The following is a 20,316-nucleotide window of genomic DNA, read 5'->3' on the forward strand; positions in this document are numbered from 1 at the left end:
GGCGATTTCAATCATTCACTCCAACAGTCACATAAGGAATGTGCGTTATGAGTGAATGCTAATCAGTGTATCAACACCTGTGTCCACATGTGTATAATGCACATTCATACTTGTGCACACTCGTGTTTTTCTCAGCCAAATCCTAATTCAGAGTAAAACCTCATTAATTTATACCACAGCAGCTCAGAATTTGCAATGATGTGAAGATTATGTATTTTTTACTGAATACGTACATCATTCACGTTGAATTAAACAATCTGGAATGTTAAGATATACGTTGCATTGTTTACAATACTGGAAAACAATGTACATATGCTAAAGAAACATTAATATCCTTTATCTTCAGAAGACAGAAACTTCAGGCAATTATAATAATAAAAGTTTTTTGCAGGTAATAATAATTTTCAGCCATTTTAGTACTATTCCTTCCACTTCCCACAGAAGCTTGATGTCAAACTAATGAGGTTTATTTTTTGTAGCATCAATATATTGAGTATGAACAGCCAGCCCAATACTTTAGGTATCAAAACTTTAAAGGTTCATATTGCTTTTATAGAGAACAAACTTTAGAAACTAGTTTATCGAAATGTAAACCACAAGTTATTAACAAAAGGAAGATAACCAGCTCAAAATATGTTCTATCAAGAAAAGACAGGATAAGGCACAATAGGACAAGTTTAAGATCGAGAAAGAAGCTTAAAGACAACACATGAACAAGAGAGATTAGCAGAAATAGAAGGAATGGAAGGAGCTGGTAACATTTCTTAATTAAGGATGCACAGAACACTGCAGATACTTTTTTAATGCACAAAGCAGCAGAGGTCCCCAACCACAAATGCGGGTGTGTCCACGATCTTTTCTATTAAAAACACACGTTGATCTGATTACGTACAATGTACAGTGAGGTTGACAGAATCTTGATCTTCTCCTACAAGATTTTCTGCCACACAAGAGATTTGCTTTCCACTGTCATCAGATGAAATGTTAGTTATCCTTAAGGAGCCCTGTGTGTGGCTTGTTTCATTCTACAAATGAATTAACAGACAAAAATAATCTTGATTAGAACTGAACCCAATAGTGAGAAGATTTGGCATTTCTTCCCTTAACTAGAGAAAATCATCTGTAACATTAAAAAAAAAATTCCAGTCTAATCAAGCTCAATAAAAGGGGCAACTCAGAAGTTATTCTGTTATCTCCACATTTAAATTATAAATGTATGGAGCTGATTTAATCCTTGAATTCCTACCTACCTTCCTCGAAGGGAAAAAACCACAATGAGAGTCACTCACCTTGCTCATGATGAAACAAAAAGCTTACTAGAGACCTACAGACTTTCCAATCTATGAAGTATACATAACTAAAATACAATCTGCCTTAGTCTTTGTTTAGTAAGGATAGACAGAAAGTAAATACAGAACAAAACTCATTGTAAATCTCTCTATGTGGCCCTATAAAATATTAAATGATTATCACTAGGTTAATACAATCTCAAGTTCTGAGATATTTTCATCTCTACAAACATACAAACACAAGACTTACCATATGCTTGGAAACCAGATTACCGACATCCCAGTACAAATTTGGAACTGGGTCACCTGCAACAGTACAAGACAATGTGATAGACTTTCCCTCCTCCACGGTGAGGTTAGGTGCAGCCAGATTTGCTGATGGCAAACCTGTGGAGCAAGGAAAGTAAAGGAAGACATATACAAATAGTTACGTGCATTATCAAAATAACAGCAACAAGTTGCAAACTCTCTCTACTTTAAATATCAATCATTATTTGCTTTCTGAGACTGACTTATGTTGATCTGAAAAAACGCCAAATTGATAAGCTTTACAGATTTGATGAGAGCCACAAGATGTGCAAAGAGATTTGAAAACAAATTTTGCATGTGTCTTAAAAATACCATTGCAGAATAATCTTTTATTTTAAAACAAGCCCACTAGTTTGTAGAACTACATCTTCTGGTTCTTGTTCTGTTTTACAGTTATCAATCCAGTTGTTTGCACATAGTCATTGTATTTGTAGAACATCTTATTTTTCCCTCAGTTTTCTCTCTTCCATTTTTTTTACAGTCAAGGACAAAAGGGTGGGAGGCATCTACAATTTTTGCATAAATCCATTTTTTTTCATTAAATAACTCACAAATCTAACCCACTACCAGAACTAGATTTTTAAAGAGATAAACTATGATCTTGAAATATAAGTTTAAAAAGCAGACTGAGATGAAACTAGAGTCTATTATACAGAGAGAAGTAAGCCAGAAAGAAAAACGCCAATACAGTATATTAACACATATATATGGAATTTAGAAAGATGGTAACAACAACCCTGTATGTGAGACAGCAAAAGAGACACAGATGTGTAGAACAGTGTTTTGGACTCTGTGGGAGAGGGCAAGGGTGGGATGATTTGGGAGAATGGCATTGAAACATGTATAATGTCATATATGAAACGAATCGCCAGTCCAGGTTCGATGCATGATTCTGGATGCTTGGGGCTGGTGCACTGAGATGACCCAGAGGGATGGTACATGGAGGGAGGTGGGAGGGGGTTCAGGATGGGGAACATGTGTACACCCGTGGTGGATTCATGTTGATGTATGGCAAAACCAATACAACATTGTAAAGTAATTAACCTCCAATTAAAATAAATAAATTTATTTTTTTTTAAAAAAAGCAGACAGAGATTTTTAAACAGCCCAATTATGGAAGTTGGTTTCAAAGCATTTTTCAAAGATAATTAATATATTTGAACCATACAGCATTAGAATGTTTCAAAGCTATATAAATCATAGTTAAATATTACAGGTATACTTGGTCACCCTATTTATGACATGATGAAAAAAATTGTATAGATCATTATGCCAGTGAAAAGCTCTTTTTTGGAAAAACCCTGAGAAAGTATTTGTTACCAGATGAAATTCTGATGCTTATAAACATTTTTTAATATTTCAAGACAGCTTCATTTTTGTACTTTTATATTTCAAAAGTCAGCTTTTCTTACTAACACTATCACTTCATTAAACTATTATACCATTTGGGTGTTTATACTGCTCTTATTCATAGTATTTTCAACATGAAGGTGGGTCTCAGAATACGTCAGGTCTTGCCAGTCAAGCAAGCCCCTCGCTTGGTATCAGAAACTCATCTTAGGACTGCATTCACCCCCACAGCTCTGTCCCATGGAACTATGACACATCATTAAACTCAGGAGGAACCCACAGGTCAGAAAAGGCAATTCATCTTCAATAGCCGTGAAATTTCAATTAGCCTGCCCACCCAGGGGTTTCTGACCTGTCACCTTCACACTATTATGCATAAATCCTTCTCTTAAGACACAGTTCTTACTGACAACGCTATTATTATTTATTCCTGAAACCAGACTACAGCAAGATTTACGTAGTACATCTCATGGTATTCCCACAACTGGTAGAGGACTTCCCAACAAGATCTGGCTTTCAGTGGGCTGGTGTGACATCTTCAGAACCCTTCCTTTTTGTCAGCCTTTAACAGAGAGCAATGTTGTATTTTTCACAAGGTTCCAAACAGTCCCCTAATATCCTGAACTTATATCGAGCAATGAAACATATACAAGTGATCAAGAGGCACTGCAGTTGACTGGAATGAACACTGGGTCAGGAGTCAGAAGCCCTAGACCCTAAACCTGGCCCATACTATGTGCCATTGGGTGAATCATTTTTCCTCTCTCAATGTGATTTATTCTATATTAAATACACTGTTCAATCAGAAGATCTAGCTAGGATTTTTCCAGCTCTAGAATTTGGTGACCACTTTTATGACAATTAAGCTTCCCAATGTAAGAGGCTTGTCATGGCAAGATATTAATGCAAGGAATGGGTTTATTTTTAAAAAAATCTTGAAGCCACTGGTATGCTGTAGGTGACTTTTTCCAGATATGCATTTCTTTAAAAAAAATACATAGCCACATAGATTGAAAAGTCTATAATTCTACAAAATGTGTTATAAAAAATATTCAAACCATCTCTCAGATCAGGAATAAGACAGTGATGCCCACTTTTGCCACTTTTATTCAACATAGAATTGGAAGTCCTAGCCACAGGAATCAGACAAAAACAAATAAATGAAAGATATCTAAATTGAAAAAGAAAAGTAAAACTGTCATTGTTTGAAAACAACATGATATTATACATAGAAAATCCTAAAGACACCACCAAAATAATACTAGAGCTCATCGATTAATTTAGTAAAGTTGCAGGATACAAAATTAATATACAGAAATCTATTGCATTTCCAGACATTAACAATAAACTATCTGAAGAAGAAACTGAGAAAAATTCCATTTACAATTGCGTCAAAAAGAACAAAATACCTAAAAATAAATCTAAGAAGGTAAAATACTTGTACCTGGAAAACTTTAAGACACTGATGAAAGAAATTAAAAACAACACAAACAGGTGGAAAGATATATGGTGCTCATGAATTTGAAGAATTAATATTGTTAAAATGACCATACTACCCAAGGTAATTCCTATCAAAATACAAACAACATTTTCACAAAACTTGTATGGAAACACAAAAGACCCCAAATAGCTAAAACTATTTAGCTATAAGAGCAAAGAAAAAAGAATAAAGCTGGAAGTATCATGCTCATTGATTTCAAACTCTATGATAAAGTTACAATAATCAAGAGTATGATGTCTGTGTTTATCACTCATTCATGTCTCTTTGTGACCCCATGGACTCTAGAGCCCACCAGGCTTCTCTGTTCATGGAATTCTCCAGGCAAGAATAGTAGAGTGGTTGCCATTCCCTTCTCCAGGGGATCTTCCCAACTCAGGGATCAAACCTGCTGAGCCACCAGTGAAGCCCAAAGAGTATGCTGCTGCTGCTGCTGCTAAGTCGCTTCAGTCATGTCCGACTCTGTGCGACCCCATAGACGACAGCCCATCAGGCTCCCCCATCCCTGGGATTCTCTAGGCAAGAACACTGGAGTGGGTTGCCATTTCCTTCTCCAATGCATGAAAGTGAAAAGTGAAAGTGAAGTTGCTCAGTCGTGTCCGACTCTTAGCGACCCCACGGACTGCAGCCTACCAGGCTCCTCCATCCATGGGATTTTCCAGGCAAGAGTACCTGAGTGGGGTGCCATTGCCTTCTCCACAAAGAGTATGATACTGGCACAAAAACAGGCACATTGATTAATGAAACTGAAGTGAGAACCTGGAAATGAATCTATACTTATATCAACAGTTACTATTTTACACAGGAAGCAAGAATATATAATGCAGTAAAGACAGCCTCTTCAAAAACTGGTATGAGGAAAACTGAACAGCTACAGTCAAAAGAATCAAAGCTAGACTACTTACTTATACCATGAACAAAAAGAAATTCAAAATGAATTGAAGATTTAAATGTAGGACCTAAAACCATAAACCTCCAGAAGAAAACACAGGCAGTATATACTCTTTGATACTGGTCTTAGAAAAAAATTTTTTAATAAAGGGGGAAAAAGAAAATAAATGTAACTTTGTTGTTGTTGCTATTTAGTTGGTAAGTCATGCCTGATTCTTAGCAACCCCATGGGCTGTAGCCTGCCAGGATCCTCACTCTATGAGATTTCCCAGGCAAGAATACTGGAGTGGGTTGCCAGTTCCTTCTCCAGGGGATATTCTCGACCCAGGGATCAAACGCATGTCTTCTGCATTGGAAGGTGGATTCTTTATCGCTGAGCCACCAAAAAAGCTCAAATTTAACTACAACAAAGTAAAAAAGATTTTGTAAAGCAAAGTAAACTATCAACAAAATGAAGAGTTTCCCTTTGAACAGATAAATATTTGCAAACTATATATCTGATAAGGGATTAGTATCTAAAGTATGCAAAGAACACATGTAACTCAACATAAAAAAGAACCATTTAAAAAACGGGCAAAGGATCTAAATAGACATTTTTCCGAAGAACTACAGATGTCCAACGGGCACATGAAAAGTGGTTCAACATCACAAATCAACAGGGTGTAAATCAAAACCGCAATGAGATAACACCTCACATTATTCAGAACTAGCATGATAAATGTTGGCAAAGAATGGAGAAAAGGGAATTCTCATGCACTGTTGGTAGAAATTTAAATTGGTGCAGCCATCATAGAAAACAGTGTGGAGACTCCTTGAAATTTTTTAAAAATAGAACTATCATATAATCCAGCAATTTAACTTCTAGGTAATTAATCCAAAGAAAACAAAAACACTAATCAGAAAACATATCTGCACTCTTATGTCCATTTCAGTATTGTTTTTACAATAGCCAACCTAAGCGTTCATCAGCGGATGAAGATGAAGATGTGCTATATAAACACAATGGAATACTAGCCATATAAAAGAATGAAATCTTGCCATTTGTGACAACATGGATGGACTTAGTATTATGCTAAGTGAAATAAATCAGACAGAGAAACATAAATACTGTATAATTTCACTTATAGGTGGAATCTAAAAACCAAAGCAAATTAAACATAAAAAAACAGATATAGAAAAAAATCAGATAGTGGCCAGTGGAGAGTGGGGTAGGACAGGAAAGAAATAGGTGAGGGAAATTAAGAGGTATAAATTTCCAGTTGCAAAATACTGACAGGTTTGAAATGTACAAAAAGGACAGTGTAGGCAATATAGTCAATAATTATGTAATATCTTTGTATGGTAACATAACTAAGGCTGAGCACCGTGATCATTTGAAATGTATAGAATATTGAAACACTATGCTGTGTATCTGAAACTTAATAAAGTATTGTAGGCTATTTATACCTGAAAAACACACCAAAATAGCAAACTTATAGAAAAAGAGATCAGATTTGTGGTTACCAGGTGCTGGGGGTAGGTGGAAGGAGGGGAGATTGAATAAAGTAGTCAAACGGTACAGACTTGCAGTTACAAGTAACTACGAGAGATATAATTTACAACATAAGGAAAAATTGTTTCCATTTCTTTAATTTTGTATCTATATGAGATGGTGGATTTTCACTAAACTTACTGTTAAAATCATTTCATGATGTACTTAAATCAAATTGTGCTGTACACCTTAAACTTATACAGTGCTGTCTGTCAATCATATCTTAATAAAACTGAGGAAAAATATAACAACTACAAACACAGGGGGAAAAAAGAAAATATTCAAACTACCGTGTGAAAAACAGTACCCATGTGGCACTATTTCCTGTTCCCCAGAAGCACTCATTTCATCTCTTTTAACTTCTGTTTGGGTATTGATCTCTGTATCACTAAATATTGTGCTTATATTGCTGCTTCTTAGTTTTTCTGTTTTAACATAATCTACTGGCCTCTCACCATGGAAGATGAGAACTAGGCTCATGTTCACACAGAAAGACAGCTCTCCTACATGCCCATACTACATTCACACCACTCTATGTTCCTATCTTACCATATGCTATGAAGTTTTGTTGTCTGAATGTAAACATGAAGTTTACTATAAATATATAAACCTTACTGATAGCTGTAACACTGTAATAGTTATATTTTATCAAATTTAAGACCACATCAACTGTAGGATGTAGTACTGTGATAAGAACCACTAAGAAAGGAAAAAAATGATGTCAATTCAACTATGACATAATGCCTTCTCATCACTTAGATCTGCATTTCGTGGTTAGACTTACTGGGTAACCCATCTGTTTTAAACCTTTCTTTCCTGTATCCTATCTTTTTTTATCTGCTCTATTTATGGGGACATTTCCTCAGATTTACCTTACAAGCTTTCTTTTGATATTTTCATTTCTGTCATACTTTTAGTTTCCAAGGCTTGTTGTTGTTATTCCTGAATGGTCTGCTATTATTCACACTCTTGTGTTTATTTCATAGAAGCAAGATCTCTTCTAATGCCTAATATCTATGAGACATTAATGATAATTTCTTATGAATTTTTCTTCGGTCTAAATCAACTTTGTTTCTTGCAACTTTTCCTTTCTTTGGATGTTTTGTATTTGTCTTTAATATAAGCTTTTCTCAAACAGCTTGTGATCTTTGGCTGTTCTTTATCTTTAAGAATGGGGCACTAGAATCATTACATATTAACTGCCAGTATCATTGTAGAGTTTCACTATTATCGGCCTCTTTAATGGATACCTCCTAGTGTCAGTATCCTTAAATCCTTCTCCGGATGGTATTGGTCAGATTATTCAGATAACGCTCTTCCAGGGTCCTGTTCAGAAGAGGAAGAAAACTAGAAATACAGGTTTCTCTGGCTTCCCTGGTAGTTCTACTGATAAAGAATCCACCTGCAATGAAGGAGATATCAGTTTGATTCCTGGGACGGGAAGATCCCCTGGAAAAGGGATAGGCTATCCAAAACTCCAGTATTCTTGAGCTTCCCTGGTGGCTCAGACAGTAAATAATCTGCCCAAAATGCAGGAGACCTATGTTCGATCCCTGGGTTAGGAAGATCCCCTGGAGGAGGAGATGGTAACATACTCCAGTATACTTGCCTGGAGAATCTGCATGGACAGAGGATCCTGAGTTCACAAAGAGGTGGACATGACTGAGCGACTAAGCACTGGCTATTTGAAAGCCGAAATGACATAAAGCAAAGAAGCAGTAACCTTAGCACACCTGCTAACAAATGCACAGAGTAAATCAAGATAAAGCATAGATTCTCACAGACACAGCTCAAAGCTATGGTGGCTTGAGGAGATGCTGAGTGTAGTTCCCAGGAAGGAACTTGGTGGTGCCACTCACACTGCTCAGGGCACCCGCTGCCTCTTAACAGCTTAATTGCAAAACAAATGCTGAATGCCATTTTTGCTCTTCACCTTGTTTTGTACAAGCAAAAATCCTCTTCAGATTTCTTTCAGAAAAGCAAAGTGGTGTAAAGCAAACAGTTGTATGTAAACCCATCATTCTATGACTCTCACAGCCTCCACTCTACTTGGAGTTCCTCATGATCTTTGTTTTATCCTTTTTAGAAAACAAACTTCTAGTTCATATACACCTGGGATGTACAGGACAAAAATCTTTCAACCACTCTCCTGTATTCAGTGTTACACTGAACTCTCACTTCCTGAGACTGGTAGAAGTTCTGCAATACAAATCAAGCTCTCCTCTTGGCTTTCCCCATTGCTAACTTGGTAACCTGTATTTTCATCCTTCAGTCAGTCACTACTTACCCATCTACTTCCCAGTTTGCAACTGCAAAACCACAAATGTTTGTTGACTTCTCTCCCATTTTCTTGTATTTATAGATTAATCTGCTGAGTTTGGAAAAACCACAGAGCCAGGGCTTGCCATGGTGCTTGTTCTTAAGGTCTGAGCTCCGCACTAGCTGGCTCCATCAACAGACACCTTTCTTGGCACCTCAAACGTAAACCAGTGGTGTAAATCTCCTACCTTTTTACAAATGTATCTAACTGGAAATTTCAAGCACAAAAGAGGTTAAAATAGAGATTTTCAGCAGAGAATGCTATGCCATAATCTTAATTTCCCCTGTAAAATCTACCATGCTTTTTTTTTCCTTCAAGCCTAAATTTACATGATTAACAGTTCTAAAAATGTTTGCTTAATTACAGTACTAGCAGTAATGTTTATTCTGCATTAACTGTACTAGGAAGTCTTATCTAGTACTGAATATTTTTTGTTAATTTAATTCTTACAACCAAACTTGAAGCATTTGTTCTCATTCAATTAATAAAGAATGTGAGTTTTGGAAAAGTCAAATACCTCTTCCAAAGTTGCCTAAGTACCTGGGATTTGAACTCAAAGATGAAGGTGTTCACCATATAACACGCTATCTTCCCAGACTGCATATATCCATTTTAGCACAGACTATAAATACCAATACATATCCATAATCTGGAAATTTGGTTCATTTAAAAAATACTTATGCATCTATTTGTGAGGGAAGAGTGAATCTCCTTTATTTACAGAGAAATTGTATCACCCTGTCATAGCAGTTTCCAAAGGAATCTGTGAAAAATTGGCCAAGTCTAGATCTTTTAAATGTAAAGTCTTCCACAAATGAGTAAGCATCTGACTCACGTTAATTCTACAGCATTAATATGCTGGCCAAAGACTCAATAATGGAAAAAACAATCTGTACTTGAAATATCACTTGAGGTTTAATTAGCACAATAAAAATGAATTGGGAAGCATGAATAGCCAAGGCAGGATAAACCATTTGCCAGGCACTACTTCCTGGCTTAATAAGATTTGAAATCAGCACAAGTACAGAGCAAAGCTCAGCAATGCCTCCAAGAGCTTCCAGCACTTCGGTAATGGGATCCTGATTTAAGTTTCAGGGCTGTCTTCCTTTACACTCTGAGAAACCTCACTAGAGATAAGAGATGACTAGCTGCCTGGACGTACAGACACCTCTGAGGCCAGGAAGAGCCCAGTAAAGGAGGCAGCTCATCAATGTATTGGTTAAGGCCCTGGACAGACAGATGTCAGTTAGAATCAAACTCACTCATTACCTGTTTATTTGTAATACTTGGTAAGCTTTTATTTCTTCATCTAGAAATAGGGATACCGATGACATCTACTTTCTAGAGCTTTTAGGGTGGCTAATAAGATACTATGGAAAATATTCCAGATAATGTCTAGTACATATAAAGCCCTTAAAAGTATTAGCTATGACTGTTATTACTGGAGAGGTGGCAAGAATACACAGAAAAACTATACAAAAAAGATCTTCACTACCCAGATAATCACGATGGTGTGATCACTCACCTAGAGCCAGACATCCTGGAATGTAAAGTCAAGTGGGCCTTAGGAAGCATCACTACGAACAAAGCTAGTGGAGGTGATGGGATTCCAGTTGACCTATTTCAAATCCTGAAAGATGATGCTATCAAAGTGCTGCACTCAATATGCCAGCAAATTTGGAAAACAGCAGTGGTCACAGGACTGGAAAAGGTCAATTTTCATTCCAATCCCAAAGAAAGGTAATGCCAAAGAATGCTCAAACTACCACACAATTGCACTCTTCTCACACACTGGCAAAATATTACTCAAAATTCTCCAAGCCAGGCTTCAACAGAACGTGAACCATGAACTTCCAGATGTTCAAGCTGGATTTAAAAAAGGCAGAGGAAGAAGAGATCAAATTGCCAACATCTGTTGGATCATTGAAAAAGCAAGAGAGTTCCAGAAAAACATCTGCTTCTGCTTTATTGACTACGCCAAAGCCTTTGACTGTGTGGATCACAGCTAACTGGAAAATTCTGAAAGAGATGCGAATACCAGACCATCTGACCTGCCTCCTGAGAAATCTGTATGCAGGTCAAGAAGCAACAGTTAGAACTGGACATGGAACAAAAGAATGGTTCCAAATAAGGAAAATAATACATCAAGGCTGTATACTGTCACCCTGCTTATTTAACTTATATGCAGAGTACATCATGAGAAATGCTGGACAGGGTGAAGCACAAGCTGGAATTAAGACTGTCGGGAGAAATATCAATAAACTCAGATATGCAGATGACACCACCCTTGAGTGGCTTGCCATTCCCTTCTCCAGTGGACCACATTCTATCAGAACTTTCCACCATGACCCATGGTGAAGAAAGTGAAGAACTAAAGAGTCTCTTGATGAAAGTGAAAGAGAGAGTGAAAGAGTTGGCTTAAAACTCAGCATTCAGAAAACTCAGATCATGGTATCTGGTCCCATCACTTCAAAGCAAATAGATGTGGAAATAATGGAAACAATGAGAGACTACCTTTTGGGGCTCCAAAATCACTGCAGATGGTGATTGCAGCCATGAAATTACAAGACACTTGCTCCTTGGAAGGAAAGTTATCTAACCTAGACATCTTACTAAAAAGTAGAGACATTACTTTGCCAACAAAGGTCCATCTAGCCAAAGGTATGGTTTTTCAGTAGTCATGTATGGATGTGAGAGTTGGACTATAAAGAAAGCTGAGCACCAAAGAATCGATGCTTTTGAACTGTGGTGTTGAAGACTCATGAGAGTCCCTCGGACTGCAAAGAAATCCAATCAGTCCATCGTAAAGGAAATCAGTCCTGAATATTCATTGGAAAAGACTGATGTTGAAGCTGAAACTCCAATACTTTGGCCACCTGATGCAAAGAATTGATTCATTTGAAAAGGCCCTGATTCTGGGAAAGATTGAAGGCAGGAGGAGAAGGGGACGACAGAGGATGGGATGGTTGGATGGTATCACTGACTCAATGGACATGAGTTTGGGTAAACTCCAGGAGTTGATGATGGACAAGGAGGCCTGGCGTGCTGCAGTCCATGGAGTCGCAAAGAGTCGGACACAACTGAGCGGCTGAACTGAGCTGATTTACTGTTATTGGGCTTCCCCAAATGCTCAGTGGATAAGGAACCTGTCTGTAATGTGGAAAACATAGATGTGGATTTGATCCCTGGGTCGGGAAGATCCCCGGGAGGAGAAAATGGCAATCCACTCCAGTATTTTCCAGAAAAATCCCATGAACAGAGGAGCCTGGGCTATAGTCCAAAGAGTCACAGAATCAGACAGGACTGAGCGACTAAGCAAGCAAGCAAGATTACTGTTATTACCAACATTAATATGAATATTTAGTTTTAATTGGTACATCTGAATTTAGACATGTGCATATCTTACATTTTGTCAAATTTCTTCAAATAAAAATAAGAAAGCCATAGTATGATATCACAAAGAAATGAAATGTACTCAAACAATCATGGGAACTATAAGATCAATGGAAGTTAAATGGTTCTTTTAGAGTAGGATTTCTTAGCTTTTAATATACTAATGCGCATAGTGAACATCAGATTTACAGAATTTTCTATAGTTTTTTATTTCTTTAATCGTGGATTTTTTTTTTTTCATACACAGAGCATCTCAAGGTCTTAGGAGCTGCACAGAAGGTAGGGTGGAAAAAGTTTGGTGGGCTAGATAATGACTCAAGCTCCTGTCAGGTTTAAGAATAAATAGTTGTACAAGCAAAAATCCAAGACCCATGTCTAAACCCTTGCTACTCAAAGTATAGTGTATGGAACAAGGTGTTTGTTAGAATGTAGACTCTCAGACCCCAACTCATACCTGCTGGAAAAAGAAGCAGTTTTTTTGAGGGGGAGCTGCATTGCATGGCAGGCAGGATTTAAGTTTCCTGACCAGGGATTAGACTCATGGCCCCTGCAATGGAAGCATGGAGTCCTCACCCCTGGACCACCAGGGAAGTCCCAAGAAGCAATTTTTTTTTTTTTTTAGCAAGAACTGCTGGTGATTCACATGCACGTTAAAGCAGCTTGGGAAGCACAGGTCTAAAGAAAGTCAGCCTTTTCACTGGATAGCTGATGATTTGCTGCTGAGGTCTGCTGGCTGGTATGCCCTTTCCAGCCACATACAGGTCAACAGCCATCGACACTGCTTCATATACTGGTGCACACTTATTGAAAATTGATAATATAGACTAGATCACTAATTCAAAGTACGTGCATTCTCAATTCCTAATAATTGAGGAAAACTAACTTCTAAACTTTTTGAAATATCAACTCAACTTTGCAATAAATGAGATGGGTCAAGTTTGGGTTTTAATTTCAATATCCATCTGTAGGTCTGGATTATGTTCTTTTCCACCTCATTTTAGTGAGCCTGAGTTCTGTTCATTTCTTATTAGATCATCACTCCGTGGGTATACAAATATTCAAGTAAATTATGATTTTTCCCTGCTTTCTGTCTTCTCTCCACTCACTTTCTATCTTCTTGGCGTATCTTCCTATTTTTGTGTCCGCTAAACATATATATTTCACTGCCAGGAATGAAGCCAAAATGAGCCTGACCTATTTAGAAGTGGCTGCTTTACACCTGGTTGCAAAATGACAGAAAATTAGCAAAGTGACTTTCCAAGCTCAAATGGGAAGCTGTGCTTCTAGGCTTGTGTGAGCTGTCATGACAGTGACAGCAACCACAAAACTTCTAAAAACAAAAATCTGAACAGCTGCTGACAGCTTAGAAAAAACAGCTTTATTTGCCTTCTAAGAAGATAAAGAAAAGCAACGGTCCACTGTGTGGCTTACTGTATTTTAGTGCATAAAAACCAGTCTCTAATAAAAGGAAGCAAAGCAGTAAACTAGACTTTGTAAATGTTTTTCAGAAAAAAAAAAAAAAACCAATCTAGCTAAGGTGCTAGGGAAATAAAGTTGTTTACCAATCTAAATTATACATGGAGTATTAATACAGCATTTCATCTTCTGTGAATGCTAACAAAGCTGAATTACTATCAGTCTGTTTTCCTGGTTTAAAACAAAAAAAAGGAGTATATACATATATGCTAAAGAAATATGCATACTATAAATTATAGTGGAAACAAAAGTAAACAAAAAATAAATCAGTAACATCAGTTTACCTCAAGGAAACAGGCCTCTCTTCCTGGACACCTGTGACCCAACCTTTCACAACATAGATAATATTTTGTTGATGTACCATAAGGAGGCTCTACACTAAAAGTCCAAAGGTTGGTAAAGTGGAAAATTGAAATTGCTATTATAAATGATGAAAAAATCAAAGGCAAACCTAATTTCAATCCATGGGACTATTAAGGGTATCTTGTATAATAACTGCACAGACATTCAACCCTGAACTGGAATTATCAGCTTTTATTCACTATGGTTATTTAACATATATGCAGAGTACATCATGCGAAATACCAGGCTAGATGAAGCACAAGCTGGAATCAAGATTGCCAGGAGAAATATCAATAGCCTCAGATATGCAAATGACACCATCCTTATGGCATAAAGTGAAGAGGAACTAAAAAGCCTATTGATGAAGGTGAAAGAGGAGAGTGAAAAAGCTGGCTGAAAACTCAACATGCAAAAAACAAAGATCATGGCATCTGGTCCATCACTTCATGGCAAATAGGTGGGAAAAAATGAAAACAGTGACAGACTTTACTTTGTTGGGCTCCAAAATCACTGCAGACAGTGACTGCGGCCTTGAAATTACAAGATGCTTGCTCCTTGGAAGAAAAGTTATGACCATCCTAGACAGCATATTAAAAAGCAGAGATATTACATTGCTGACAAAGGTCTATATAGTCAAAGCTATGGTTTTTCCAGTAGTCATGTATGGATGTGAAAGATGAACCATAAAGAAGGCTGAGCACCAAAGAATTGATGCTCTTGAACTGTAATGTTGAAGAAGACTCTTGAGAGTCCCTTGGACTGCAAGGAGATCAAACCAGTCAATCCTAAAGGAAACCAGTCCTGAATATTCATTGGAAGGACTGATGCTGAAGCTGGAGCTCCAATACTTTGGTCACCTGATGCAAAGAGCTGACTCATTAGAAAAGACCCTGATGCTGGGAAAGATTGAAGACAGAAGGAGAAGGGGACGACAGAGGATGAGATGGTTGGATGGTATCACTGACTCGATGGACATGAGTTTAAACAAGCTCCAGGAGTTGGTGATGGACAGGGAAGCCTGGTATACTGCAGTCCATGTGGTCACAAAGTGTCAGACATGACTGAGCGAGTGAACAACAATTCACTGTGGAGCCAGCATGTTCTATGGTAACTAGTCACCAGTAAAATAGATTGAGGGATTTGACCCAAAAGAACACTGCCTTTTAAATACATTTGTTGCCTGCTCAGAACCAAGCATTTCATCCACTATTAACACCTCCTAAAGACACTCATTTCCAGAGATTTAAATCATAATTACAGTACCAAAAAATTAAAGTATAAAGTACTCTATTTTGTAGTAATTACATCCAGCCATGGGAAAAGACCAAAAGGTCTGGACTGCAAAACTAATCACTAAAGATCAACCAAATGCACAGGAACTAAGTACAAGAATTTAGAATATATAGTGTTATAAATACTGTCATCGAAAACACTAAAAGAGGTAGCAGGAACACTTCTATGTGGAGTAATAAATCAGCACAGTCTGGAAAAAGAACCATTCTTCACTAGCACTTGTGTGATTCAGTTTCTGTCTTCAGAACTACTGCTCATAGTACCCCCCTTTTTTCTGATTAATGTGGGAATTTTACATGAATATGTTTTGTTGCCTTGTAAATAATAGTTTTCCTAAGGTTAAAAGGGACTTGGTGGAGAAACAGACCACAACATGTTTCACAGCATGAATAAATTTACAGCAATTCACGGCAGGAGGGGCTGTTAGAAAAATATTGTGAGACATTTCAACTGTGCTGTGAATGGGAACGGGAACTGTGCAGTTCAACTTCCCAGCCTTGCCTACTGAGCTCACTCAATCACTAAGGGCAGAGGAGAAAGAAGAAAGGATATTCTTTTAAAATGCAAAAATGACAAACATTTCAACGGGAACTGCAAAGTGCTAAAATATGGAATAATTTGGCTGGAAAAATATAAATGTTTAACTCATCTCTACTTCGCTGACATATCTGGAACATTATATAAAATATCTAGTCCAATCTGATCATTAATATAATGTGGTTCATGCATTTATTAATTGAACAATTCAGCAAACATTAATCAAGTGACTGTTATGTTCAAGGGATACATCAGGCACCATGGAGGATGTGTTTTTGCTTATTAAATGGAGCGAGTTTGGGGACTTACCTGGTGGTCCAGTGGTTGAGAGTGTGCCTGCCAAGGCAGGGACACAGGTCCAATCCTTGGTCCGGGAACTAAGGTCCCGCATGCTGCAGGGCAACTAAGCCCATTCCCTGCTAAGCCAGAGTTCTAGGGCCCGTGAACCACAACTAATGAAGTCCGTGCACCTAGAGCTTGTGCATTGCAACAAGAGAAGCTACCACATTGAGAAGCCCATGGACTGCAACGCAGAGTAGCCCTCACTGGCAACAACTACAGAAAAAACCCTCACGCAGCAACAAGGACCCAGCACAACCAAAAATAAATTAATAAATAATTTTTAAAATGTAGAGAATCTGTTCATCATATAATGCTTACACAGTTCAGTTCAGTTCAGTCAATCAGTCGTGTCTGACTCTTTGCAACCCTATGAACTGCAGCAAGCAAGGCCTCCCTGTCCATCACCAACTCCCTGAGCTTGCCCAAACTCTTGTCCATTGAGTCAGTGATGCCATGCAACCATCTCATCCTCTGTTGTCCCCTTCTCCCCCTGCCCTCAATCCTTCCCAGAATCAGGGTCTTTTCCAATGTGTCAGCTTTTCACATCAGGTGGCCAAAGTACTGGAGTTTCAGCTTCAACATGTCTTTCCAATGAACACCCAGGACTGGTCTCCTTTAGGATGGACTGTTTGGATCTCCTTGCAGTCCAAGGGACTCTCAAGAGTCTTCTCCAACACCACAGTTCAAAAGCATCAATTCTTCAGTGCTCAGCTTTCTTTATAGTCCAACTCTCACATCCATACATGACTACTGGAAAACCATAGCCTTGACTAGATGGACCTTTGTTGACAAAGTAATATCTCTGTTTTTTAATATGCTGTCTAAGTTGGTCATAACTTTCCTTCCAAGGAGCAAGCATCTTTTAATTTCATGGCTGCAATCACCATCTGCAGTGATTTTGGAGCCCCCCAGAATAAAGTCAGCCACTGTTTCCACTGTTTCCCCATCTATTTCCCATGAAGTGATGGGACCGGCTGCCATGATCTTAGTTTTCTGAATGCTGAGCTTTAAGCCAACTTTTTCACTCTCCTCAATGCTTACAGAAAGCAATACTAAAAGGGAAGTTTTTAAAGAAAACTCACCTTACAAAAAAATTAAATCCCAATGGCTCTTTTTTATTGAAATTAAAGTATCACCAGTTGCAAACCAAATGCAATGACCATAGTTATTGGCAAATTGTTGGGTTTACAATGATGAAATACATAAGCCCATACTTCTGTGAGTTACTCTTAGAGTTAGCTAACAAGATTCATAGAAAAAAAAATGGCAATAAGATAAACTCCATCAATCCGTGACTTAAACACAACAGATAAATAGATATGTTTTAAAAGTTTGCTGAGGGTGAGACCTAAAAGAAAAGCCAACTGACCATTAATCCATGTTTTAAATAAGACTTGAAGACTTGAGGATATTATCCAACTTATCCAACATGGAATTTCAGAGACAGAATTTAAATCCAACAATCTAGAATAATTTGATGCTCAATCTAACTTCTCCTAAAGAACCAAAGTTGGGAAACTGTTGTGAGGAAAATTAATACGTGACAAAGCCCCAGACTTCAGTCTCTCCCTCTCATCTCAAATCTCTAGAAATTACATCGACTTAAAAAAAAAAAATACACAGCCATATTGGAAAATAAGAAGCCATTGTACTGCTGTATAAGAACTATGAGAAACTGCTGAACAAAAGAAAGTAGGAAAATGAAATTAAAGAAAAACAGCACAGTTCCAAATAAACACGAGTATGTACTGCAACAAAACAGGGAGGCTGCTGTGCTGACCTGAGATTGGAGGTGGACTGTAGGCACAATGGGGCCTCCCCTCCACCAAACCACGGGGTTATTGGTTAAGAAAACAAGTAGGAGTGACAAGAAGAATAAGCTTTCCTCATCCCACCCTGGCCCTCCCACCTCAGGCACACCATCCAACAATTGCTGCAGCTGCCCCCAGGTAGAAGCAATTAGTACGGGAAGTTTACAAGAGAAAATCAGTCATGCTAGGTACTGAGGATACCCTAGAGATAAGATGAAACACTATATGGAAAAAGGTGTTTCAATCATTAAAAAAAAAAAAGCATCACTAGAGACTTCAGAAATTAAAAATTGATTGGCAGAAGGAAAAATTCAGTAGCTGGAGAAATAGCTGAAGGGCAAAGTAGTGAGTAAACAGGCCCCCATTATGCACCACAAAAGAACCGGCAGATGGAAAGTATTATAGAAAGAGTGAGAGGTATGGAGAGAGGAGCCAGAGTGTAAATAACCATCTAAATAAATTAGAAAATTCTTCCAGGACTGAAGATGTGAATACTCACACTGAAAAAGTACACTGAATGTCAAACAAAATAAAATTTTAAACACACACACACATGCCTAGTTACACTGTAGTAACATTCAAGAATAACATGGATAAGGAGAAAATCCTAGAAGATTTTAGAGAAAAAAGAAAAGCATGGGCTACCTATCAAGAAAGAAGGATCAGGCTGGCCTTGGGCTTCTCATCAGCAATACTGAACACAGGGAAAACATGGTGATATCTGCAAAAATCTGAGGAAGTTATCTTGAGTCTAGAATTTTACACTCAGTCAATTCCAATGAGAAGAAAAAATACAGGCTGATTTTCCACTGGGCAAGAACATGAAGATTTTTTTTTAATTTATCTGAAAGAAATATTAGAAGATACACTCCAGCAAAAAGAAAAACCACTCCAAGAGGAAGTAGTGGAACAAATTCCAGGACATACAAAGAAATAGTAAATCCTCAAAAACTCAAGTAACAATCTAAAAATAAAATCTCACGCAATAACAATCTGAGAGAAGGGAGGTGAAAGTACAGGGAAGTAAAAGTATCTTTTCTCATCTTGTTGGGTATTCTTTCTGGATACTTACAGAAAATATGTTTAAGTATGTGATAAATATTTTGATAATTTTAAAGTAAGTGATAAATATTTTGGCCTTATATAATTTACACAGAAATAATTTATAACTTTCAAACAATTCAGAAAAATAAAACAATGACCAGTATCAGTGGAAGAAAAAGGAAGGAAAGGGAATAATCTTACAGAAAAATAGGTAAGATATAAGTAGGCAATTCAATGAAGAATAATTGCAATGTCCAAACAACAGAAGATGCTCAACAGCAATCAGGAAAATGCAAACTAAAAAGTAATGACATACCATTTTTTTAGAGATACAAAAAATAAGAAGCTTGCTATAAGGTACACTTTGCTAGGGTGGCTATAAATTGGTACAATCACTTTTCAATGTACAAACCATATTAACCAAAAATTCTGTTTCCTACTATGTACTCTAGAAAAGCCTTTGCATCTGTATGTACGTAGAAAGATTATGTATAAGGATACTTGTTGAAATACTTTTGTAATAAAATGGGAAATACCCATCAATATGGAAAATTTAACATAATCAAGATATATTCTACCACGAATAGCACACAAGGATTAAAAAGATATGATAGATCTATGGTTACTGATCTGAATGATCACAAACAAGCAAAAGACAAGTTTAATATGTAAATGTAGGAAATTATTTTTGCAAAAATTTGTATTAATAGTATTTGTGCAATTATAAGAAAAAAATCTTTGGAAAGAAAGTAAAAATCAGTGGAGAAAGAACATAACAGCTTAAGAACACATACAAAAAAGTCTATCAGTTCATCTTTCCTAATGTTGCTTTATGAAAAGCATTATTGACATTGAAATTAATTTTGAATATTACCATAAAAGTAATCATT

General features: G+C 37.2%; 1 protein-coding gene across 11 annotated transcripts in view; it reads right to left on the bottom strand.

The window, feature by feature from the left end:
• Positions 1–20,316, bottom strand: part of NTRK2 (neurotrophic receptor tyrosine kinase 2) — a 400,491-nt gene that overhangs the window by 331,605 nt on the left and 48,570 nt on the right. For all 11 annotated transcript variants that reach the window (XM_042243073.2, XM_042243071.2, XM_042243072.2 and 8 more), the window contains 2 exons: positions 1,540–1,676; positions 893–1,025 (listed from right to left, as the gene is read on the bottom strand). In XM_042243073.2, coding sequence (XP_042099007.1) covers positions 893–1,025; positions 1,540–1,676 — 270 coding nt within the window. The remainder of the gene's footprint in view (positions 1–892; positions 1,026–1,539; positions 1,677–20,316) is intronic.

This window comes from Ovis aries, chromosome 2 (assembly GCF_016772045.2).
Source record: "Ovis aries strain OAR_USU_Benz2616 breed Rambouillet chromosome 2, ARS-UI_Ramb_v3.0, whole genome shotgun sequence".
In the NCBI taxonomy this organism is placed as follows: domain Eukaryota; kingdom Metazoa; phylum Chordata; class Mammalia; order Artiodactyla; family Bovidae; genus Ovis; species Ovis aries.